The sequence below is a fragment of the Bactrocera tryoni genome, chromosome 2, assembly GCF_016617805.1.
Source record: "Bactrocera tryoni isolate S06 chromosome 2, CSIRO_BtryS06_freeze2, whole genome shotgun sequence".
In the NCBI taxonomy this organism is placed as follows: domain Eukaryota; kingdom Metazoa; phylum Arthropoda; class Insecta; order Diptera; family Tephritidae; genus Bactrocera; species Bactrocera tryoni.
The window spans coordinates 32,287,744-32,312,035 of NC_052500.1; the positions used below are offsets into that span (position 1 = coordinate 32,287,744).

At 34.8% G+C, this 24,292-nt stretch overlaps 5 protein-coding genes across 8 annotated transcripts; 2 read left to right on the forward strand and 3 right to left on the reverse strand.

The window, feature by feature from the left end:
• Nucleotides 1–2,963: 2,963 nt before the first annotated feature.
• On the forward strand, nucleotides 2,964–12,796 carry LOC120768558 (transmembrane inner ear expressed protein). 2 transcript variants are annotated; one of them, XR_005704775.1, is made up of 4 exons: nucleotides 2,964–3,310; nucleotides 5,663–5,815; nucleotides 12,386–12,525; nucleotides 12,648–12,736. XR_005704775.1 is itself a non-coding variant. In XM_040095302.1 (3 exons), the coding sequence occupies exons 1-3, from the start codon at nucleotides 3,202–3,204 to the stop codon at nucleotides 12,773–12,775; spliced, it is 390 nt and encodes a 129-aa protein (XP_039951236.1). In that variant the 5' UTR covers nucleotides 2,964–3,201; the 3' UTR covers nucleotides 12,776–12,796. The 2 variants fall into 2 exon arrangements, 1 of the variants encoding a protein (XP_039951236.1); XM_040095302.1 differs by lacking the exon at nucleotides 12,386–12,525 and having other exon boundaries at nucleotides 12,648–12,796.
• A 69-nt stretch (nucleotides 12,797–12,865) lies between these two features.
• LOC120768556 (actin-related protein 2/3 complex subunit 2) lies at nucleotides 12,866–18,035 on the reverse strand. Of its 2 annotated transcripts, none has more exons than XM_040095300.1 (9): nucleotides 17,855–18,035; nucleotides 17,200–17,732; nucleotides 16,124–16,217; nucleotides 15,958–16,057; nucleotides 15,716–15,902; nucleotides 15,428–15,648; nucleotides 13,663–13,754; nucleotides 13,480–13,589; nucleotides 12,866–13,403 (listed from the first exon to the last, which is right to left on the reverse strand). In XM_040095300.1, exons 2-9 carry the CDS (start codon nucleotides 17,271–17,273, stop codon nucleotides 13,376–13,378), a joined length of 906 nt encoding a protein of 301 aa, XP_039951234.1. In that variant the 5' UTR covers nucleotides 17,274–17,732; nucleotides 17,855–18,035; the 3' UTR covers nucleotides 12,866–13,375. The 2 variants fall into 2 exon arrangements, with proteins under 2 accessions (XP_039951234.1, XP_039951235.1); XM_040095301.1 differs by having other exon boundaries at nucleotides 17,840–18,035.
• Nucleotides 18,036–18,458: 423 nt separating this feature from the next.
• LOC120769524 lies at nucleotides 18,459–20,180 on the reverse strand. 2 transcript variants are annotated; one of them, XM_040096561.1, is made up of 5 exons: nucleotides 19,972–20,180; nucleotides 19,771–19,912; nucleotides 19,439–19,713; nucleotides 19,244–19,382; nucleotides 18,459–19,186 (listed from the first exon to the last, which is right to left on the reverse strand). In XM_040096561.1, the coding sequence occupies exons 1-5, from the start codon at nucleotides 20,117–20,119 to the stop codon at nucleotides 18,571–18,573; spliced, it is 1,320 nt and encodes a 439-aa protein (XP_039952495.1). In that variant the 5' UTR covers nucleotides 20,120–20,180; the 3' UTR covers nucleotides 18,459–18,570. The 2 variants fall into 2 exon arrangements, with proteins under 2 accessions (XP_039952495.1, XP_039952494.1); XM_040096560.1 differs by having other exon boundaries at nucleotides 18,460–19,186; nucleotides 19,244–19,385; nucleotides 19,972–20,179.
• Nucleotides 20,181–20,603: 423 nt separating this feature from the next.
• LOC120768169 (very-long-chain (3R)-3-hydroxyacyl-CoA dehydratase hpo-8) lies at nucleotides 20,604–21,915 on the forward strand. The gene has a single exon (XM_040094733.1). The coding sequence runs from the start codon at nucleotides 20,738–20,740 to the stop codon at nucleotides 21,467–21,469; it is 732 nt and encodes a 243-aa protein (XP_039950667.1). The 5' UTR covers nucleotides 20,604–20,737; the 3' UTR covers nucleotides 21,470–21,915.
• A 182-nt stretch (nucleotides 21,916–22,097) lies between these two features.
• LOC120768168 (cysteine desulfurase, mitochondrial) lies at nucleotides 22,098–24,239 on the reverse strand. The gene is made up of 6 exons (XM_040094732.1): nucleotides 23,985–24,239; nucleotides 23,836–23,927; nucleotides 23,566–23,777; nucleotides 23,286–23,494; nucleotides 22,606–23,197; nucleotides 22,098–22,531 (listed from the first exon to the last, which is right to left on the reverse strand). Exons 1-6 carry the CDS (start codon nucleotides 24,139–24,141, stop codon nucleotides 22,378–22,380), a joined length of 1,416 nt encoding a protein of 471 aa, XP_039950666.1. The 5' UTR covers nucleotides 24,142–24,239; the 3' UTR covers nucleotides 22,098–22,377.
• Between the last annotated feature and the right edge of the window lie 53 nt (nucleotides 24,240–24,292).

The window sequence follows — 24,292 nt, forward strand, 5'->3', positions numbered from 1 at the left end:
CCGGGGATAAACTACTTATTCCAATTGGGGTGAATACGGTGGATGAGACACCAATTCATCCCTACTTCCGTCAAAAGGGACCAGCCGGTGCGCTATCATGAGGAAAGCGCCGTTTTTCTACAATTCAGCTCAATAAATCGGTATATTAGAGCCCTGTGACCGTTTCCTCTCCGGCCGTTAACAAAGCCTTCACATTCTTCGTGAAGTCCACTGTTACTTTGCCTCTGCTGTTTACTAGTGGTTCCATGTTTTGTCAACGGCAACGGAAATATGGAGAAACTCCTCCGAATTTTTTTTTAAACAATGACTAACATAACTGTGAAATGATCAACCGGATGAGCAAAGGCGGCGCCATCAGACAGTTTTCTCATGATCAATGAGACTGCTTCATGCAGGATATGACTCATGCGATCTTTTAAGGTGCCTATGCCAAGCTATCTCGTGCGTCTTCAAACAAGTTTCTGTGCATATAAAATAATAGTTTTTATTTGCCCGCCTCCACTAACCACTGCAAATGACTCCGTTACTTATTTAACCATATCGGGCAAAGATTTCGGTCTTGAATTCACCAATGATCTGATGTTTCTCGACGTAAGTTTTGCTTTATAAAGCAGCCTACCAAAAGACGTTTGTAGTAATCAAATCTGTCCTCGCCTTTTACACCGGAGCTTCGCAATGTTCTTTTTTTGCAAAAACTCATTAGTTTGAATCGCAATTACGCATCGTCTATTTGAAATCAGTTTCCTTTTCATCGTTTTTCATGTATTTTCGGGCAGACATAATAAGGTGGCGTCCATCGTTATTACTCTATCGACTACTTTGTTTAGTTTAAAAACTATGATCCAATGATGGGTCATACATTATTTTATGGATCGCGAATCGATTCGTGTTCTCTCAATATGACACTATGTATAAAATATGTTAAAATGTTTCACCGTAGAACGTTGAGTCAATACAACTGAAGTAAAACTTTAATCGAACTAAAATTTGTTTTTTTTTTCGAAAAATTACAAAAAATATTAAAAATATAAGTAATAATGGGTTGTCAAAAAAGTCTTGCGGTATTTTTATTGAATTTTTTTTTTATTGAAATTTAAACGAATTTTTGATGACTCATGCCCAGCTCTTGACCGATGCTACGCCTGCTACTATGCCGGTCTCTTTCGACCAATTCAGCGATTTTATCGCAATTTTCGACGACAGGCCTTCCGGAGCGTGGCGCATCTTCGACCACCTCTACACCAGAACGAAAACGTTGAAATCATCGTTGTGCGGTGGAAATGGAAACTGTATCGGGTCCATAAACTGCACAAATTTTATTGGCGGTTAGAGATGCATTTTTGTCTTTATCGTAGTAGTACTGTAAAATATGCCGTATTTTCTCTTTATTTTGCTCCATGTTTGCGACGCTATAACTCTTAACGACTTAAAAGAAACGAAAATCAATCAAACACGTGTTAGCGCGTGAATGAGCTTTCCAAAAAGGTATAGCATGACCCGATGCGACGAATAAAACTAGAACTACGAGCTTTCAGCGCCAACTCGCGAAAATACCGCAAGACTTTTTTGGCAATCAATATATTGAAAATAGACTAGCCTAATGATTTTTTTATGTTCTAGAAATGAGGTAGAAGTAATAGTTCCTAATTTTGTAATGTTTGGTTCAAAGCTCTAACACTCGGCACCTCGAAAGATCGTTCTCCATGCTTCGCAGGCTAAAAACAGATCTGCGGTCCAATTTCGACAAAGCCAAAGACAAAGGTCAGTTTCTCGTTTTGAAAATTATTTGTAGTATTAAACAATATAAATACACATGTTATGTAAATATAAGTGAATTCTTTTAGAACTAGGCTACGTATTCAAAAAAAATATTGAGATATCCTTAGAGTATACATATGTACAAAAGCAATGATTAGAGACAGATTTTAATAGCTATTATCGGTTAGATTGCTTTCGAAAATATATTCAACAGTTTTCTTAAAGCTTATTTAACAAGTAAATGATATTTCGAAAAGGTTTCGGATGGTACTTTAATTTTAACTCATCATTAGCTAATGTCCTTTTACTGTGTACCGACATTTATCGCGCCATTCACAGAGCGTTTATGTACGGAGAACAATAGCGGTGACGGGGATTGAACGGTCGCTGAGACACATATCAACAATGTGCCGGCAGCCTCGCCTACTTGCACACGCTTCAGGTCATCATCAGGCCGCCTACATAAGGTATGCAAAGTCAGCGCCACCGTGTCGTATTAAATGAAAAAATTGTTGTGAAAACAACAACATTGGAAAGTGAAAGCTCAAGAATGGCGGTGAAAATAAATTCGCTTGCTGTGGCACTCCCAGTTCACAAATTCTGGTGTCACTTGCTGGCCTTTTTCTAGTTTACCACAACTTAACATTCCCCATCCTAACTTATGAGTGTACGAACACATAATAAAATGCTTTACATGCATACATACATATATACATACGTAGATCTACTGCTATATCATATCAATATTAACGCACTATGCTCCTTGCTTTATGAGCTGAAAGCGGTGGGTGTATATAGGGTCTCACGACATGTCACTTGGGCGAATATTGAAATTGCTTTATAACTCTTAAATTCATCGAATTTTGGAGAGTGGCGAATCGAAGTAACAACTGCTGAGAGTCGAAAGACAGACGTAATTAAAGAGTTATATCATTTTAATTATCGTGAGTACTCTTGTATGTAATCAAATACTAAAACATGACTTTGTTCTTGTTTCCACATAGTTCTCAGTGGCAACTTTTCCACTGTTACTCATATATTCAATTATTCATTCATTCACTTAATATCACCACCCTGTATTTAATATACTGCACCCATACATGGGAAGATTAATAAATGTACTCATTCTAGTAAGTTCGGCAAAGTTTACCGTTAAGGATATTTGAAATTCAGTATTCCTTTAGCTTTTGCACGTAGCGCTTCCTCCGAAAAATCTGCAACTTAGTCTACCATACCAAATTGAAAATATACATATACATGTAGACCGTAAAACAGTATTTAAAACATTGAAAATATCAAAAAATTTCGTGTATATATTGTTTAAAAATACAAATCTGAAATTAAGTTCACGTGTTTAAACTTCCGATAATCAATACTTCGAGGCAACTCTTCAAATATCACTAAAGTTAGTCAAATCTACTCAGCCTACTTACCATATTGGCAATGAACGTGGAAGAGGATCCCGAACCTGTGTGGCTGGAAACAGTTACTATTGGCGGTTTTCGTGTTTGGCATATAATTGCGATTTGTCTGGGAATATCATTAAGTATATGTAGGTGTTAAAGGACTTTTCATATATGTACATGTACATACATATATACATACATAAAGCGTGTTTATTCCTAATTGTATGAGTTGAGATATAAATATTAAACGAATGGAAATTTGATAGTGGGTTAGTTATAATTTATACAGAGGTATAAAAGTTTTTAAGCCGGCATTTTTAAATAATACAAAAAAATCAAGAATTCTCTTAAAATAAAATAAGTTTGCAAGGAATAATAGATTACGAACTTCTTTATTCCTTCTGGGAATTACATATATCGTTTGAAATCACATCTACAGTAACAAGTAAGATATCTCAAAAAACCTTGTTTTCCTTGATGATTAAGACATCACAAGATATATGTAAGTACATACTGACGAAGAGAAAATATTTCAGACTTACTACACTCAGGTGACTACAACGCCGGCAGGTGTATACTATAAAAAATAATACTCGTAGAATCCAAGTTTCGTGTGAGTGGTTTAAAAACTTAATATATTCATTGAAGTGAAAATTTGTTTTGAGGATCGTATACAACAAAATTATGTAGCACACTGAAATCCAATCAAATGAGCTGCTTTAAATATTTTAAATAGTTGTTCAGGGTATTACCCTTATAAAATTTTTAATGATCTGAAAAGTACGATTTTAGAAAAATATAATACTCGCGTGGAGCTTAGGACTGGCATCATATCGCTATTGCGTTGTTGTCGAGGATATCTTGCGCTTATCTCAAATTATGATTGAACTTTTTCTCAACATTGTAGCTAATCCGCTATTTTTTTAGGTTGCATGTTCTATTTGATTTGTTATGAATGTCTGTGCGTACTCTGGCTGTAGCTATGTGATGTTATTTTATTTCTAAAGTAAAAAAATATTCAAATGATTCTTACATGAATATTGAACACATGCTTATGATTGGAAATACAACTTTGTTTGTTTGTCATAAAACGGTAAAAAGTAGCCTATGCTCGTCGCTTGGTTTTAAGCTAACTCTTTAGCAATTTACAGCCAAATCGGTTGAGACGTTCTCAAGTTATAAATATATACATACATATATTGCGAAATCGACGGTGATTTTGCAAAAAAAAAGGGAATACGAGTACCTGTACATAATCATCGTTACGCGGGCACATAACGAAATAGCGTTTAATTTGTATATAAAGAATGACCCATTTCGAGGTTCCCAACTTTTTTAAAGAAAAAAACACAGAACTTCAAATTTAAAGGTGAATTTTTATTATCATTCGAGAGAACATTATGTGGCATTTATTTTCTGCAGATTATCTCTTACAAATGTTGGCTGCGGCTACCCGACTCGTTCGAGCATTTCGACTTTTTTTTGCTCCAAAGCCTGAATCGAAGCGGAATTGTCCGCATAGATTTTAGACTTTACACATCCCCACAGGAAAAGTCTAACAGTATGATATCACACAATCTTAGTGGCCAATCGACCGGCCCAAAACGTGAAATTATCTGCTCACCGAAGTGTTCTCTCAATAAATCCGTTGATTGATGCGATGCGTGGGAACCAAATGTCACCGAGATCCCGAGCTTCAATTTCAGGCATAAAATAGTAGGTTATCATGACGCGTTAACGGTCGCCATTAACTGTTTCGTTTTCATTGGCATAATTTTTGAAGAAATATAATTTCTTTTCTGGTAGCTCTTCATCCCAAATGTGTTAATTTTGCTTGTTTACATACCCATTTGGCTCGAAAGGGTCGGAACTTCTTGCAACTTTTTAAAAGAACATAGAGCGAAGCGATGTCGCTTCAGAGGGTCGAGCGGTTTCAGTTCTCGACTTTAAATGCACCAAGTCGTTGCTATATTTTCTTCACTGCGTGCTGTACGTGGTCTATTCGGTCGAATATTATCCAATAATGAATGCTTGGTCCCAATATATGGTGTTGCGAATAGAACGTTCAGTAGGCCGATTATGTTGACCATAATTTGAGCGTAGCGGCGTTGAACGATTTGTAAACGTTGCTCATTCGTTAATCTTTCCATGATGAATTTCCAAACAATACTGAATAAAAATAACATGACAGCTTGACACGACTCAAGCGTGATCAGTACCTGTATTTGGATCACCCGTTATAAGATCACCCGTTTTATCATACAAAAAAGTACATTTTACCATCTAGGAAACTTATAGTGTAAATTTTTGATGTACATATGTATGCATGTATATCTGATTTAAAAAACTAAATCTTAAACAAACTATATAATATTGTTATTTATTTGAAATATTACTAATATATGTATGTATAAAGAGTATGCACTTACTTCTTTTTTATTACTGCACTTATATAAAACTCGAAAAACATAACAGTTGTATCTTTCGTCCCCATTTAGTAATTATGGTCTGCTGTTGTATACGATTTCGGATACCACGCACCAAACAGGAAATAGAGGCAGATTATCAGCGTAAACAAATCACGAAGAAATTTCGAGAAAAACTTCAGCAAATCAAAAATTCTGACATGGACGAAATGGACCTGCAAAAAGGTAATTTTAACACACAATCAAAAACGTTTTACTCAGTGTTTTCTGGTTAATAAAAATATATTATTTTATGTTAAAAAGAAAAGCACCGTAATATTACAAATCAATAATTTCGCATGTACTAAATACCTTAGCACATGACATATTTTTACTTTTATAAATAACAGATAATTGCGATAAGACATGCCTAACATATAAACGGTAATTTCATATAATATTTTTACCTATTCCACCGGTCAACAATATTTGGTCAAAATAGTTCATAATTATTATAAAAAAGGAGATGCAGAATATATCAGCGAAGTTACATGACACATGTGCGGTCCATTTTTTTTTTTTCCTGATTTTTAACAGGTAGATTTAAGTAAGCTTGGTATGCTTCGCAAATCTTCAAATTTTTACTAAAATCATACTTTTTCTCTCTCATTTTAAAAAATTCGACGCTGGTACAGTCAGCTCGTCTCGAATATTTTGTACAGGTTTTTACAGGAAACAAAATTGTAACACAATACAAGTATTCCTCTGCAATTTGCAAACACATACTGTCGTACACAGCGAGCGATACAAGTGACTCTCCCATACACTTCCCCCTCTTTGGACGGCACCAGCCCGCGAAGACCGCCATTATATGGGCGTGAATACCAATGAATACGAAATGTCAAGTCGCTATAATTGCTTAAAAAGCAAATATTTCAGATTTGTAATCGTCCCTTCCCACATATATTTGCCTACATAACCAGAATATATTAAGTAAAACCCTTGCTCAAAACCAAAAAAAAATTTACCTGTGTCATAAGAGAGCATTTTTTGTTTAAAAAGGAATTGTAATCGTGCGACTTCTTCAATCTATTGAAATAAAGAGCTAAACAGCTCAATAGAGAAGGCACCATCTTCTATAAGAGTGTATAGCTGCTGGCGTACGCCGATGATATTGATATCATCGGCCTCAACACCCGCGCCGTTAGTTCTGCTTTCTCCAGGCTGGACAAGGAAGCACAGAATATGGGTCTGGCAGTGAACGAGGGCAAAACGAAATATCTCCTGTCATTAAACAAACAGTCGTCGCATTCGCGACTAGGCTCTCACGTTACTGTTGACAGACATAACTTCGAAGTCGAAGATAATTTCGTCTACCTTGGAACCAGTCTTAACACCAACAACAATGTCAGCCTCGAAATCCGACGCAGAATAACTCTTGCCAACAGATGCTTCGGACTGAGTAGACAATTGAGAAGTAAAGACAAACTCTATAAATCATTCAATATTCTCGTCCTGATATATGGTGCAGAGGCATGGACGATGACAACATCTGATGAGTCGACGTTACGAATTTTCGAGAGAAATGTTCTGGCGAAGATTTATGGTCCTTTGCACATTGGCAACGGCGAGTATCGCATTCAATGGAACAATGAGCTGTATGAGATATACGACGACATTGACATAGTTCAGCGAACTAAGAGACAGCGACTATACTGGCAGAATAGACAAAAACACTCCAGCTCTGAAAGTATTCGACGAGATACCCGCCGAGGAAGACCTCCACTCCGTTGGAAATACCAGGTGGGGATGGATTAGGCTACCATTGGAATCTCCAACTCGGCTATAACCACGTAAACGGTGTCTAAAATAAGCGCACACTACTTTTAAAAGAGGGATGTTCCAAAAAATTTTGAGTGAAACACTGAAAAAGTGTTTATTGCACTAAAAAAACACTTTCTATACCTTCTGTACTCAAAGGAATTAGTAGATGAGATGTTTGAGTCACTCTGAAAACCAAGAGCCTTTTAACAAAAACAACAAGCCGAACAAATTTTGCAATACATAATGAGATTTCGCATCAATATCAAAGTTTCCAGAGGCATGGTTATGTCATTCTATCAAAACCTAGATTGCCCGAAAACTACTTGAACCAATTTCGATATTCCTCTTTATACAATTTCAAAAGTCTAAATCGTCAAAGTTAATGAAATATTACTAACAACTTAGGTTCAAATACTATGAGGGGGACCTATAATAACCATGCCAAGAATTGACTATCCTCTGGTGCATTTAGTACGCTTACTGTCAAAATTTAAGCCGAATCGGAGTCGTAGTTTGATTTTTAACTTCGAAATTAAAAGATATAAAAAAGGGAGTGATTTCATACTTTTTTTGGGAGGAAATTTGCAATGACATCAAAGAACACTTGTATGCTGGGTATAGTGATTCTTCTCCTTCGATGGCTACTGTCAAACATTAATTTAACAACTGTCAATGTGGTCGGAGGTCAGGTTTTGAAGAGCCACACCTAGGTGCCGCGATAACTGCTTCCACATAGGGCAACGCGACAACAGTCTAACATCTCGAATTAGCAAACTGCCAATTGAAGGAGCGCGAGATAGTTAAGATAGTAGGCACTTCAAGAGAATGCATTAGACATTCTTATAGTGCAGGTGTGATAAGCGCCATATTTGTTTACTCCGGGCAACAAGAGAAGCCGTAAGACCCCTTGGCGCTAGTAAGGTGTAAACCGATAGAAGTTTTTCTCCGTTTTGGGACTATTGAAACATGGACCCACTGGTGTATATCAAAGACATATCGGTTTCCAATTCCGAAATTGAAAAAGTCGCGCGTCGACCAAAAAGTTTATCCGGATGAAGAGATTGTCGCCACCATGGAAGACTCCAAAATTCATAATCGTCCTTATAGTGGTACGTTTGGATATCGAATATTTTTAATAAGGTACACTTACAAGTATGTGTGTACATATTAGAATTGAGGTAAATCAAGATTTTAATCCCATATTCATTATGGTGTCAGCGAAAATTATTTTCAATTTTATTACTATTTCGGTATTTGGTGCAATATGGAGCTGATTGTGCTGCTCAACGTTTATAGAGCAAATGTGTGTGACAACCGTCAACGTCTAAGAACCAACTTCGTCATACTTACAGTGAAACAAATTCGAAAAAAAAAATCGTTAGTTACTTTTATGCATTTTTTATTTAAACCGTTATCTGCTATATATCTATTAGAAGACCAAATTTGAAACTATGTATACAATTTAAATCTTTTTGGATGTAATTTGGATTAAAATTGGTTGCCCGTTTGTCTTCTCGAATATTTTTTCACATTAGGACATCTATTTTATTTTCATGGTTTCACCACCCCCCTCTTGCTTGAGAGATTTACCGATGTTGTAAAATTAGCCACACAAATAACGTTAATTATTATTGAATTTCAAAAATATTTGAACAAGTTATAGTTTACATATAGTTTTATAAGAATTTAAAAAAGGATAGTCCGTTTGTTTTGTTATAGGCAAATAATCGCAATTTTTGCTTAAGATCCTTCATAAGCACTTGCAAAGAATCTTAACTGATGTCTTTGGTTACGTTTCGCCTTTTATTTTTAAAGTGCCTTTCATTTTTTACAACTTGTTGGGTTTTTAATAGTTTGGTTTTAGTAATGATCCAATAAGTCTTAATTGGTATAAACTCTAGAACTTCGGAAGATTCGTCTCTTTAGGAACAAAAGCCACTCCATTATCTTGGTATCCCTTAATAGCCATTTTTCCCTTAATGCCATGTTACGAGATAGGCCAAAAGAGTACTGGACCCTTATGAAGCTGAATTAAAGGCAAACGACGCTGGCAACATTGCCCACTTGTTTGTTGTGTAAAACTGGCGCCATTGGATTTGTTTAAAGTTCTCTTTTACGTAGAACTTGTCGTCCATTACAACGCAGGTAAAGTAAGACACGAACTAAATTTTAATTTTCGAGAAACAACCCAACAAATTATGTTGATTCTCTTTGCGTTTTGGTGATACATTACCTTTGAAAGAACATAATCTATTCTATGTGTACTTTCTGTAAGTAGTAGTCCAGGATTTTGTTTCGCATAGCTCAACACCTTTTTTGGTGGATAGGAAATTCTAATCCCTGTTTTCTACCATTACCCGCCTTTCTTTTCAAAGATGATTTTGCAGTTTTTAGATGTTTAGCGATTTCGCTATGAGTCACGTTTTTTGCGCAGAACCAATGCGGACACGTGTAGGATCTCTGTAAAAAATAATGATGCGGTAGTATGAGCGATATAGTTTTACCCATAAATTTTAAAAAGCTTGCACCGGCATACTGGCGGCCATACCGGCCAACGAATTAAAACACTCGTTCGATATGCTTTTGGACCGTGCAAAAAGCCGTATTGAAGCAGAAGGAGACTATTTTGAATAAAATAAATTGATTTTGCCGAAAGAACCATTTGTTCTGTTTTTTTTTTAAGTCCTGTTTACTTTGGAACACACCTTGTATATTATATTCTCAGATCATTCAACCAGTTTTTAATTTTTTACTTATGTACTCCAACAAATGCTGTAAACTATCGAATTTGAGTTCCAATAACTCCTTGTAAATAATAATAATAACTACCTAACTGAAGCTTATACACACCTGTTAGAGGTAAGCGTGTCCTTTTTAAATCGAGTGTATCGACACCATTAACTTTGCCGTATTATGACTCCAAAGGTCATGGTCAAGAAGATTTTAAATTTGTTGATGTGAAAATATCTAACACTTAGTACATTGTACATTATATGCAATACTAACACACAACTACGTATGGGGACCTTATTTGAATTTGATGTCTTCTCCGCAATCGTTCTCATTAAAACAATTTGAGCAACATTTTCATTTATGTGATATACTGATACACAAACATTGTCATGAATTTCTCGTATTCGTTCCACAAACATAATTTGCTAAAAATTCTTTGCTCAACAAAATCAACCATTGTAAAAATCGAAAAATTAATTTTTAATTGTTTACAAAAGCAAGTGAAACTCGGAGATAATTCAACCTTTTGACGCATAGCAAATGTTGTAGTCAGGTTTGTAAGCTACCTTCCTGATACCCTTATTTAACTCGAGTACTTGATGATGAGGACTCTGAAGAAGAAATTATTATCATTTGCAATTTTATTACGAGTACAACCGACGATCACTACAAAGCGTTAAACAGATTAGAATCTCTTTTCACTCAAACAAGTAGAAATTATGTATATGTCAGCCAAAAATTACAGAATACATGTTCTACGTACATAAAATGCTGTTATTGTGTTATTTATTTTTAACATTCTTCTTCTTCTTAATTGGCGTAGACACCGCTTATGCGATGATAGCCGAGTTAACAACGTGCCAGTCGTTTCTTCTTTTCGCTACGTGGCGCCAATTGGATATTCCAAGCGAAGCCAGGTCCTTCTCCACTTGGTACTTCCAACGGAGTGGAGGTCTTCCTCTTCCTCTGCTTCCCCCGGCGGGTACTGCGTCGAATACTTTCAGAGCTGGAGTGTTTTCATCCATCCGGACAACATGACCTAGCCAGCGTAGCCGCTGTCTTTTAATTCGCTGAACTATGTCAATGTCGTCGTATATCTCGTACAGCTCATCGTTCCATCGAATGCGCTATTCGCCGTGGCCAATGCGCAAAGGACCAAAAATCTTTCGCAGAATTTTTCTCTCGAAAACTCGCAACGTCGACTCATCGGTTGCTGTCATCGCCCAAGCCTCTGCACCATATAGCAGGACGGGAATTATGATCGATTTATAGAGTTTAGCTTTTGTTCGTCGAGAGAGGACTTTACTTTTCAATTGCCTAAGTAGTGGAGTCATGTGTAGAAGTTCACGCAAGTGAGGAAAGTTCTCTGATCGCCATTCACTTGGGAGTGGCCAGAAACGATTCTTTTACACATGGCTCAAGCAGCTCACTACTTCCGGTCTTTGACCAAGTATCCTCTGGGTAGCCTAAGGACATCCGTCTCACAGATTGACTGATATTTTCGGTGCTTGACACTGAGGTCCACATATTCGATATCTGGGGACTTGAACAGTTTACGACCAATCTTAAACTTTAGAAACCTTATCGTAAAGGCACTATTGGTTTTTATCCGATTTTAACATTTTTTGCACGGTCGGTGGGTATACCCAAGAACCACAGACCTACCTATTGCTATTCATTGTTCTAAATAATCCCTAAGTTACGAAAATTTATGTATAGGTTTGTGTTTACTGGCATATTGTGGGCGTAGTTTTCCGATTACATCTATCTGCAATACTAGCTTGGGTGTGTATCAGGTTTCATCAAGTTATCTTAATTTTTACTGAAGTTATCGCTTGCACGGACAGCCCGTCGAACGGTCAGACAATTACTTGGAATGCATTTATATATAACTCCATATATATCTCAAATAATTTTAAGTACAACAAACAACCGTAAGGCGAACAAAATTATTATACTCTTTGTTGCACATGTTACAAGAGTATAAACATATAAGATATTCATACTTACAATCGCAATCTTCTATAAACAACCAATAATCTTTAATATCAAATATATGTAGGTACTTTTAAATGTAAATATTTACACATATATTCATCGATTTGTAAATATATATGTATACAAATTTGTAATGTACTCCATTGTCACTCACATTAAACAACTCTGCTTACTATCAGCACTTTTCAACTTTTTGTACAATCCTTGAAACTGCTTAATCCTACTTCTATAATTGCAAAACTAATTTTATCAATAAAACAGCACTACATTCTATCAAATTGGAAGAGTTTGAAGTGCCATAACATCCCTACACATTCTCTACATCCGCCTGCATGTCTTTGCTTTGTGCTTGTATATGTCGGTCCTTTACATACATATATCAAGCGATTTTAAACGAAAATGTGAGTAATTTATGCTAATAATTTATATATACATACATATATGTATATACAAATAAGAATTTATACTCTTTCGATTTCTGTTTAAAAAATAATAATTACTATTCTTTCAAATCTGTTTACAGCCATCGCGCATATTCAGGCGGATTATTTATCGGCACAAAACAGCTGTGGCACCAGCGACGCTGACAATACAACCAAAGATCCATATGGCAGTTTAAAATTTAAGAGCAACATACAAGTGCCTGCGTAAACGAGCACTTATATACATATGAACATACTTACTTTCTTCATGTTATAAATTAATTATATCAGAAATATAGTTAAATATTAAAAAGTATTGTTTTGATTATCAATATTGCAATTGTTTTATTATTTTTGGATTCTATATCAAATTCTTTAATCGGCAGCGTTGTATACTGACGAAGCTGTGTTATTTCATAGTTCACATTATCTAGTATGTATTTTCAAATTTAATTTCTGTTTAATTATTTTTTACTTATTCCGCTTTTATACAGCGTCATTACATAACACGTTTACTCCGGTTTGGAACTTAATTGTACATATTTAGTTTAATTTCATTAGGGCTTTTACCAAATTATTAATCCTATTATGTATCGAGGAATTATTTCTTGTATTGTGGTGTTTTAGTTGATTAATTTAACCTTTAGTTTTTAATACCCTTAGCATTTTTTGTTTTATATATGCCGACAGAATATATTCCTGTCATGTTTTAAATCGCGCAAAATTCATTTATTATGTTTTTTTTTTAATTTCACGGCTTTTAATACAACTTCTTTCATGAAGTTATAATTATTATATAAATATAAAACAACTAGACATTTTCGGTAAATCATTCCTTGCGAATAAATGTTCTCCCCCTGTAAATAAATAAAATTTGCTCTTTTTAAATGAATTACACAAATACTTGACTAATTTCATTGAAAACGAACTTACGTAATTGTTTTCTTTTCCGTATTCTTAGTCTCCGGTCTAGCACGATTAAGCACTTTCAGGAAGTCGGACGTTTTTGCGCGCATTCTAGAATGAATGTACGCTTTTGAACACTGCAAATCAAAAGTGAAAATTTTCGAAATTTAATCAATTTGCATAAAAGAGCTGTACAAAGTTTTAGCTTACCTTAATATGATAATGTAAATAATCTCGGAACATGTGTATTAGATTAATGGTGTTATCCCTGGTTTCCTTATTAGTATGTCGAGGGAACAACACTGAAAACACCAAACAAAATTATTTGATTAATTATACTTTTAATGGTTAATAAGTTAATATCAAAAACAAGTAGGGATCGTTTAAGTTGCAGTCAAAATTTACATATACTGTCGATTTAATTGATCTAAATTTGTAACCAAACACAAGTCATCTGAGATAAAATGTGGTTTATTCAGGATGCCGTTCGATCTACAATTTAATTTAGGAGTATTTGAGAGACACAGACCAAACGATAGTAAATATCCCACTTTTAGCTCCACCTAACAATGTTCATTTATTTCTTGCTAGCTCTTTAAGTTTCCATTTGTAACCAAACACAAGTCATCTGAGATAAAATGTGGTTTATTCAGGATGCCGTTTGATCTACAATTTAATTTAGGAGTATTTGAGAGACACAGACCAAACGATAGTAAATATCCCACTTTTAGCTCCACCTAACAATGTTCATTTATTTCTTGCTAGCTCTTTAAGTTTCCATTTGTAACCAAACACAAGTCATCTGAGATAAAATGTGGTTTATTCAGGATGCCGTTTGATCTACAATTTAATTTAGGAGTATTTGAGAGACACAGACCAAACGATAGTAAATATCCCACTTTTAGCTCCACCTAACAATGTTCATTTATTTCTTGCTAGCTCTTTAAGTTTCCATTTGTAACCAAACACAAGTCATCTGAGATAAAATGAGGTTTATTCAGGATGCCGTTTGATCTACAATTTAATTTAGGAGTATTTGAGAGACACAGACCAAACGATAGTAAATATCCCACTTTTAGCTCCACCTAACAATGTTCATTTACTTCTTGCTAGCTCTTTAAGTTTCTATTTGTAACCAAACACAAGTCATCTGAGATAAAATGAGGTTTATTCAGGATGCCGTTTGATCTACAATTTAATTTAGGAGTATTTGAGAGACACAGCCCAAACGATAGTAAATATCCCACTTTTAACTCCACCAATCAATGTTCATTTATTCCTCCGTAGCTTTCCAAGTTTCCATTTGTAACCAAACACAAGTCATCTGAGATAAAATATGGTTTATTCAGGATGCCGTTCGATCTACAATTTAATTTAGGAGTATTTGAGAGACACAGACCAAACGATAGTAAATATCCCACTTTTAGCTCCGCCTAACAATGTTCATTTATTCCTCCGTAGCTTTCCAAGTTTCCATTTGTAACCAAACACAAGTCATCTGAGATAAAATGTGGTTTATTCAGGATGCCGTTTGATCTACAATTTAATTTAGGAGTATTTGAGAGACACAGACCAAACGATAGTAAATATCCCACTTTTAACTCCACCAATCAATGATCACTAATTTCTCGTTAGCTATTATACAACCATTTATGAGAGAGAAATGTCGGATACATTTGAGTGTACTTTGGCAAGGTTATTGAATATGTTTGGCAGATATCATGCCAAGCAAACAGTCAAGGCTCGTTCACAACAAACATTCCCTATCAACACATTTAAAACGCTTACTTCATACCGGTAAATGATCAGCGTGGCAAGCTTAGTCAATCTACGCTTGTCCATCGGTCTGTCCGATTTTATATACGTGAGCTAGTTTCTCAGTATTTGAGATAAATAGATACACCTTTTTTATTTGGGTTGGAAAACCTAACTTCCTTAACATTTAAAGAAATCAACTACATGCATTTTTACTCACCGAAAGTAACGTATCCAATGTTATCGCCAACTCTTGCATCCGTTTTTGCCAATTCCAACGGTGGTTCACGATGTGAGAACAATACTTGTGGAGCTGTATGTGATGCACGGCGACCTTCTCTCAATTCCTGCATGAACACTTTACCAATAATCACGTCGTCCTCATCACGAAAAATCGTACTAAATACGACAGTTACACGATCAGACTTTGCCTCAACATAACTAAATGAAAAAAAATTGTTAAAAAAATTCATAACTATGTATTATTTAACCAAAATTTAATATTTACAGAGTTTCGTCGTTTCGGTAATTAATTACAGCACGCTTTTGGCCCTCTTCACCCTGTTCTTGAAAATCGAAATATTTTTCGAAAACAGATGCAAAGCAATTACGCTTCAACAGACCAATTTTTTTAGCAACTGCCTCCCAGTCAGCAGGTATATTTTCTAGGTCAATAAGTACTGAAACGTTGTAACCTAAAAAAAAAATCTATTAAGACTAAACTTTCATAAAGGAGTTATTATTTATTACCATCTTCAGTTTCTGTTAATAAGCCGCCATATTCACGCTTCAGCAATTCGTCAGCACCATGCTCTTGTAATTGCTTGTAGAACTTTAGCGAAATGCTTGTCTGTATGATAAAAGAAAATTATTGAATTTTTGGTATAAATAATATTGCTGATTTATGTTGACTTACCCTAACTTTAGTCTTATCGCCATTAACATTTGAAATGTGAAATAGCACACCATCAAAGTCAGCAATTCGAACATCAATAGACTCCGCTTTCGCTCTGTAATTTAGAAGAAAATATGTATAATGTATTGAAAATATGGCAAAAATTCAGTTGATAACTATAGATATTAAATTTAACAATGTGGCATATAAGATTGTTACATATCAAAGAAACACCTAAAAACCTGCACTTTACATTAGTCATTTGTATACTATACATACTGTTGCCATACATACATACATACATACATACATGCATGCATATGTACAAACAATAAATAACATTAATACTTCATCGACGAGTGTCGACCGAATGGTGGCATTATGGCTACGTTTGTTATCAGAGTTTGATAAGATTATATTGGGCAGTTATTTCAAATAATATGTATGCATATATGTATGTAAGCTAAAAGATCTTCAAGAATTTTTAATAATCAGACACATATATAATTGCATACATATGTATGTATATAACATTGAGTGCACATTTTACACACACACATAGCTTGTAAAAACAAATTCAAACATAATTGTGTGTTTGATTATTTATTTTTTTCATTTGAATGAATTGTTACAGAGCATACTACAATATAAGATACACAAATGAAAACACACTTTTGGTGCTGAAGCATAAACAACGTATGAGTCAATTACTCGTTAACTCTCATACATCTAATTTTCAGCTTTGGAGTGAAATTTATACTTTAATGTGGCTTTGACTGTTGCACGGATGATGATTAATGCACATAAATATATAGGTAAATGTGCGGAGCGGGTGACAAGTCAGTGTTAATAGCATAACAATTGCAACCATATGGTAAACGCCGGATATATGGTACATACATATGTATATACACATGAATATAAATGTGTACAAATGTACATAAACACAAAATGGTTTTTAATGAACATAACTAAACAATTACTCAACCAAAACTTTGATAAGAGCATTTTTGATAGTCAAAAGAAAACTTAATATACATACATATATACATACATACATAAATGCATGTTCAATTAAATTAAATAAATTTACTTACCCAGCTAAAGCATTACGAAATTTGACCAGAAGTGTCTCTTCGACGATGCGGTTATTGATTTCCAGTAAAATCATGTTATAACCTCAAAACAAATGACCAATACGCGTGAATGCAATTCTTACAACTTCAACTTCGCCTCCACTTTCCCTTTTCGTTTGGCGGTGAAATTTTGACAAAAGTATTATGGATGTTTTTAATACTTTCAGACAGTATGTACACTGATTTCTTAATATTTGGTATGTATCAGCACATTGATATTGTCAATTGGAAACTTGCATCCGTCTCTCGAATCTATTCAAATCAATCTCGATTTGGCCTGCCAACAACCGCTGTCAATTCACACTTGGTGGTCACTGGTTATTGACTTTTTAACATCACACAGAAAAAACCTTGTACGTGTGCTTAAGTAGCGCCAACTCTTTGCTGCGATACGCTGACTTTGATGACTGTCGTCAAGATCGGTGTAAACTTCGACTGCACCAACACCTTAGTTTTAGTTTATACTCGTACGTTACTACCGTTTTGTCCCCGTTCTAAAAATAATATATGTAAAATTTTAACAATAGTTATTCAAGTCAACTAAGTAAAAAATTCCAACACTTGATACGATTGCCATTTATGTGATTTGCTTATACTTTACATTTTTTTTATTCACCTTCTCAATATATGTATGTTTTTTCACAATTCCATTAGAGAGCACGACCGATATATATGAAATTTACTTAAACTACTTTCATAGCTTAGTAATTTTTTAATACTTAACGATAGCGAATCCTAAATAATTTTTCACAAATATCGCCGCTCCCGCAATGAGAAATCGTATGGTGTGTTTAGTCTAGTTAACAATTGCTGCAGTGTGTGTCATATTTTAATGGTGACAGCCTTCACAACTTGGGTACGTTCAACAAAATAGTTAATTTTTTAAAATACATTCAAGTGAAAAAAATTGGAATTATGAACAAATGGATTGATTGCTATCCTCCTGGGCTCAAATTATAAAACTTAGTGAGGGCCAAGTGATAATAAATAATGGTATTATAATTTTCGTTAAAGAATTTGACAAAAAATTAAAATCAGGATATCATTCCAAGTAGGGAAATCTACAACCGCTCCCAAATCGGGTCTGCTTAACCAAAACGGAAAGTCAAACCCCTATTATCAAAAGGTTAAGAAAGAAAATGTTATTGATTGCATCACTTTCTTCTTAAATCTATATCAAAATTTGATATTAACGGTAAGAAGTTCAGTACTTTAAACTTTCTTTTATTTAATTCAGAATTTTAATTATTTTTTTTTATAAACTATCTTTATGTATAAATATATAACCACAATAGTAACATTAGAGTTGAGATTTACTTCATTTTTATGTAATTAATAATCTTCTGTACCATCCACATCTTCTATATCCACATTGTTTAAAGTCTTAATTTGACATTCGCATAGAAATTGTACTATTCGACGTTCAGCTAGCGTTCGATTTGGCAAATTCAAACCATCCAGTAGTATATGCACTTTTTGGATCATACTAACTTCGGTATTAATTGACAAACTCACGTCGGATTGCATTTGTTGTTTTTGTTGTTCTTTTTGTTTTTGCAATGTTTTCAAGCACTCTTGTGATTGTTCTAAAACTTGTTGAATTCCTGAAATAACAACTGAAAGTTTTTGCTCGGGTTCTTCTAAATTTGTTCCTTCAGACATTTGAAAACTGGACTGTGAGGTATTTCCTGGCGGTGTTATTGATTCATCAATGACAATATCGTTAAAGGACTCGTTACTTTTGGGCATTATTATTAGTTCATCTAATGAGTTTGAATTAACTTCACTAAATGCGGGGTCAATATCATCTATATCTTCGCCGTTTGAATGATGCCCGTCTTTAACATATAGAAATGGACAATCTTCAACCCAAGTCTCATCTGTGGACGTTGTTGTTGCTGATTTAATTTTCTTCCTTTGTCTAATGGCATCTACTGGCAGCGGAATTCTTAAAAAAATTAAAACATTTGAACTAATGTACTTTTCTTATAATGTTGAAGTTTACCCTTTTCTATAATGATCTTCGAGAAAAGACAAATCCTGAAAATAGACCCACGTTACAGATCGCTCAGGATAAATTTTCTGGTGACGATATTCGCGTGCAAACCGGTCCCGCAATTTTTTCCAACGTTTGTAACACATCTCTTCTAATAAGGCATGCATTAGTTTATTTTATCAGTAAGGGTGTAAAATGAATTACCGGATATTCCCATACTCTCTGAAATGTCATGCCATGCGTCATTTTTCAGTGTCAAATTTTTCGAGTCCCTTATTTTATACTTATCATACAATACAGGATGTTCTTTTACTAATTCGATCAATTGTTGATTTTCAATTAATTCTTCAGGATCCACATCGTCATCATCTCGTTCTTCCTTAAATGCTTCAGCTTCACATTCTCTTCGGGGCTTCCGCCCACGTTTTCTTTTTTTGGGTTCATATTTTATGTTTAGTAGAGCTTCGCTGTTTGTTTGTCTATAAATGAGTTTCAAAGTTATTATCAATCATCATTCACTAATATTTTAACAATACCCATGTTTGTAATGCTCTCGTAAGAAGAGTAGATGTTCAAACATGTCCCAGTTAACCGCTTCCTCAGGATTTTCTTGTGCTCTACGCAATTCTTTTCCAAAGCGGTCGCGAATACTTTTCCATCGTGTTATACAAGCTCGCTCTTGAGAAGATTGAGGAAAGTTAACAAATACAACATTTTATTAGTAGATTCCTACTCACCAGAGCAGTTTAACTGTAGCGATAATTTCTTCCAAATATCATCTTTTAAAGAAGAAGTTTTAGGCCCTCTTGCGAGGTTTCTATCATATAAAATAGGATGCGATTGTACCAGTTTAATTAATCGAACATCGTCTAATTGTGTGACCATTGTATTAATTTATAATAATAAACAAACATGAATTGTAGAAATACTTTTGTAAACAAACTAATAAATTGCATTTACTCTTCTTCTTATTCCGCACTGTTCACAATTAACTGTCAATCTTTTGAAAATCTAGCATTTTCGCCAATTCACATCGAACTTTCGCTTCGCTTGGCGTCAGACATTAGTTTTGACAGAAGTTCGGTGTACGCTTTTGAATGAGTACGTACACATAAAAAGTTTTCTACGCGAAACCAAGAAAATATTGGACAACTCTCATCTTTTTACGCTATGCTGAGCAATAGTTGCAATTTTTATTAGATAAAGACTTTGAATACAGTAATGTATTCCATCATTCTCGGCTGAAAGCAAGTCGTTCATTGTGGCTCGCCTTTTGTTTTCTGCGCGCTGTTGTTTCAGTTTCAACTGTCAAGTAAGGCCAGGAAAGTTGTATGTGAATGGGCCTTTATCAACACAGACCTATTGCCAATTTTGTTAAAACAAGTTTATCTCCTCTTTTACTACAGCTGTTAGTCGATACTGACAATACACTTGCTTGAAAGTAGTGAAAGTGTATGGTCGTGTTGATTTCGTTTATTGGACTTTAAAGGTAGTAAAACAAAAATGTCTGTGAAATCGACAACAGTGAAATCAGCTTCACAGCAACAGGGCCCTGCGGTCAAAGGTTACCTTTTTGTATACAACGCTACACAAGTGGTTGGATGGAGTTACATCCTCTTCCAATTAGTAAATTACTATTTGCTGCAAGGACCGGAATTCCGAGCTGGATTGGGACTTTGGGACTACACTCGCGTTGCAGTAATCGTATTCCAAAATGCCGCCTTTGTTGAAATTTTAAACGCAGCTTTCGGCTTAGTAAAGTCAAATCCTGTAATAACTACATTCCAAGTGCTGAGTCGAATGATGGTAGTTCTCGGAGTCGTTATGGCTACACCAACGGGTAAAGTGTCGCCTGGGCTACCGATAGCGCTTTTTGCTTGGGCAGTAACCGAAATCATAAGATATGGCTACTATGCTCTCAATATTATAAACTTTATGCCATACATTGTGGTTTTTCTACGATACACAACTTTTATAGCTCTTTATCCAATTGGCGTAACCGGCGAGCTGCTATGTTTTTGGTGGGCACAAGGATTTGCCAAATCAAATACAATTTGGTCATTGGAAATGCCAAATAAATGGAATGCCACATTTTCATATTTTGCTCTGCTCTGGTTTGTAATGCTCTTGTATATACCTCTATTCCCGCAAATGTACCTCCACATGTTTGCGCAACGCAAGAAGATTTTGGGAGGAAACGGCAATAAAACTCAGCAGACGAAAAAAATTAATTAAGTAATATATAATATTTACTATGTTATTTTGCATTTGAATATATGTATGTACATAAACCAATATATTTTAATTATCTTGCAAAACAGTTTTTGAACTTTGCAACACCTTTGGCTTATTATGCAAACATTATTAAGTTGCGCTCAAAACACACTTAATACAAAATACATCGAATAATTTATGTATACGAAAGCTCATTAGTTATACGACCACCGCTGAATGGCTCTTCACCCTTCACATTTTCGACTTGTGCAAATATAATTAAATACAGCTAGTGTTTTATAGCCGCTGTGTTGTTAATAAATTGCTTGTTTTGAGTATCTCGATCAAAGCATATATGTATACTGTTGTATTCATATTTAAACGGCTTATATAACCATGACTTTTGTAATGTCTTTAAGCAAATAAAAAAAAAACAAATACACATTAAAGATTATTATTTAACTCAAGGGAAAAGTGTAAACTATTAATTACAAGATTAATAAAATTAATTTTATAAAAAAGGGGGAAAATTGTATATCTGAAAGATTAGTGTTTCTTGCTTATTCTGGTTCATATTGGATCGGTCAGTAATTTTTAAATTAATCTGTTACCTTTTACTAATTTTTTTAAATAAATGCATAGACGTGAATTGAGTTTTCTATTTAACTGAAGTATGCATATTTAATCGGTTTGTTATTGTATAATATTTGAGTGTAACTATGACATGCATATAACTAATAGCTCGTTAATATTATCTAGGTATTACGAAAATAGACCGTTATTCTGTAGACAAAAGCTTTTCCTTTTTCAATGTAAAATTCTTATTGAAAATTTCCATCGCTTTTATAAAACGAAAACATTTTCTTACTAACAATTGTAGGTACAATTCAATACAGTCCCTCGGACCCAATAGTTGTTGGAAACTAAAATTAATGCTGTGACCACTGAATGTTCTTCAAATCAATGCCTTCTTGAACCATCTCCCACAGTGGCGACATTTCACGTAGACGTTCCACATGTTTGATACATTTGTCAGCAGTGTAATCAACTTCCTCGATGGTTGTAAAACGACCAATACCAAATCTTAAAATATAAATATAAAGGTAAATATCGTTAACTAGGTATGATTACTTAAAGTTATAATTGATAATATTAACCTTATTGAACTGTGAGCCAGATCCTCATCGGTTCCTATGGCACGAAGCACATAGGAAGGTTCCAATGACGCCGAAGTACATGCTGAACCACTAGAAAGGGCCACATCTTTTAAAGCCATCAACAACGATTCACCTTCCACGTAGGCAAAAGACAAGTTTAAACAACCGCTATAAGTCTGTTCAGGATCGCCGTTGCGGATTACATGTGGCAAAGCCTGTGTTATACGGTCATACAAACGTTTTGATAGAAAATCGATCCATTTTTTATCATAATCCATTTCTTTCAAAGCAAGATCGCAAGCAGCGCCAAATCCAACCACCAGAGGTGCGGGAACAGTACCACTGCGAAGACCTCGTTCTTGCCCACCTCCACTTTGAAGTGGTTCAAGACGTACACGTGGCCTACGACGCACATAAAGTGCGCCAATACCCTTTGGTCCGTATATTTTATGTCCCGATATAGACATTAAATCGATATTCATTTTGTTTACATCAATAGGAATTTTTCCTACTGCCTGGGCAGCATCCGTATGTAAAAATACTTTTCGTGAACGGCAGAGTGCACCAATATCTGCTATCGGCTGTTTTACTCCTGTTTACCATATAAAAGGAATTTTTTTAATTGTCTTCATTAAGAGATGTCATTAAGTTTCTTTTTGATTTTAAACATTTGAACGTACCAATTTCATTGTTTACAGTCATAATAGATACTAATGATGTTTCCGGAGTGATAGATTCCTCTAATTGCTTCATATCAATGATTCCATTTGACTTAACAGGCAAATAAGTCACTTTGAAGCCCTCGTTCTCCAAAGCACGACATGAGTCTAGCACGCATTTATGTTCTGTTTGTGTAGTAATAACATGTTTTTTCTTGCTCGCGTAAAACCTAGGAATTAGCAATGAAGCCATAATCACAAATGTGTTAATAATCCTAATAATTTCATGCGTTATTTATACCTAGCAACTCCTTTGATAGAAATGTTATTACATTCTGTAGCTCCTGAAGTGAATATGATTTCTTTCGATTCGGCGCCAATTAACTTTGCCACCTGTTCTCTTGCAGTTTCTACCGCTTTTTCAGATTCCCAGCCATATGCATGTGTACGAGAGTGTGGGTTTCCATAGTAATTCGTCATATAGGGCAACATGGCGTCTAATACGCGAGGATCCTTCAAACAAATTCATTAATAACAACAAATAACATTAAGAATTTTTAACATCAATTACCATTGGTGATGTTGCCTGAACGTCAAGATATAGTGGCCTACCTTCAACATGTTCCGCTTTTATATTGAAGCGTATTTGCTTCTTTCTAAAGTCTAAAATATATAAATATCATCAAAATACATCCGCAATTAACAAGCAATCATTTTTACCCTCAGATGTTAACGCCGGCTCTGCCTCAGTAGATTTAAATCTATTGTTCGGAAGAGCAAAACATGACGGAGCACTTACTTTCGGAGCTCTTTGGTTGATTTTTAGAACATTTGATGCAAGTACGTTACTTGGAATTCTTCCAACCAGCTGGAACATTTTGGTAAATTTTATTAGATAATTTATGATCAAATTATGCAGCAATTGTTTTCTAACAACTTTAATTTCACAAGTTTTCGCTGTTATCACACACGCCGTAGGTCTATCAGCTGATGGAACGAAAATGCGCAGAATGAAATATAGAGGAAAA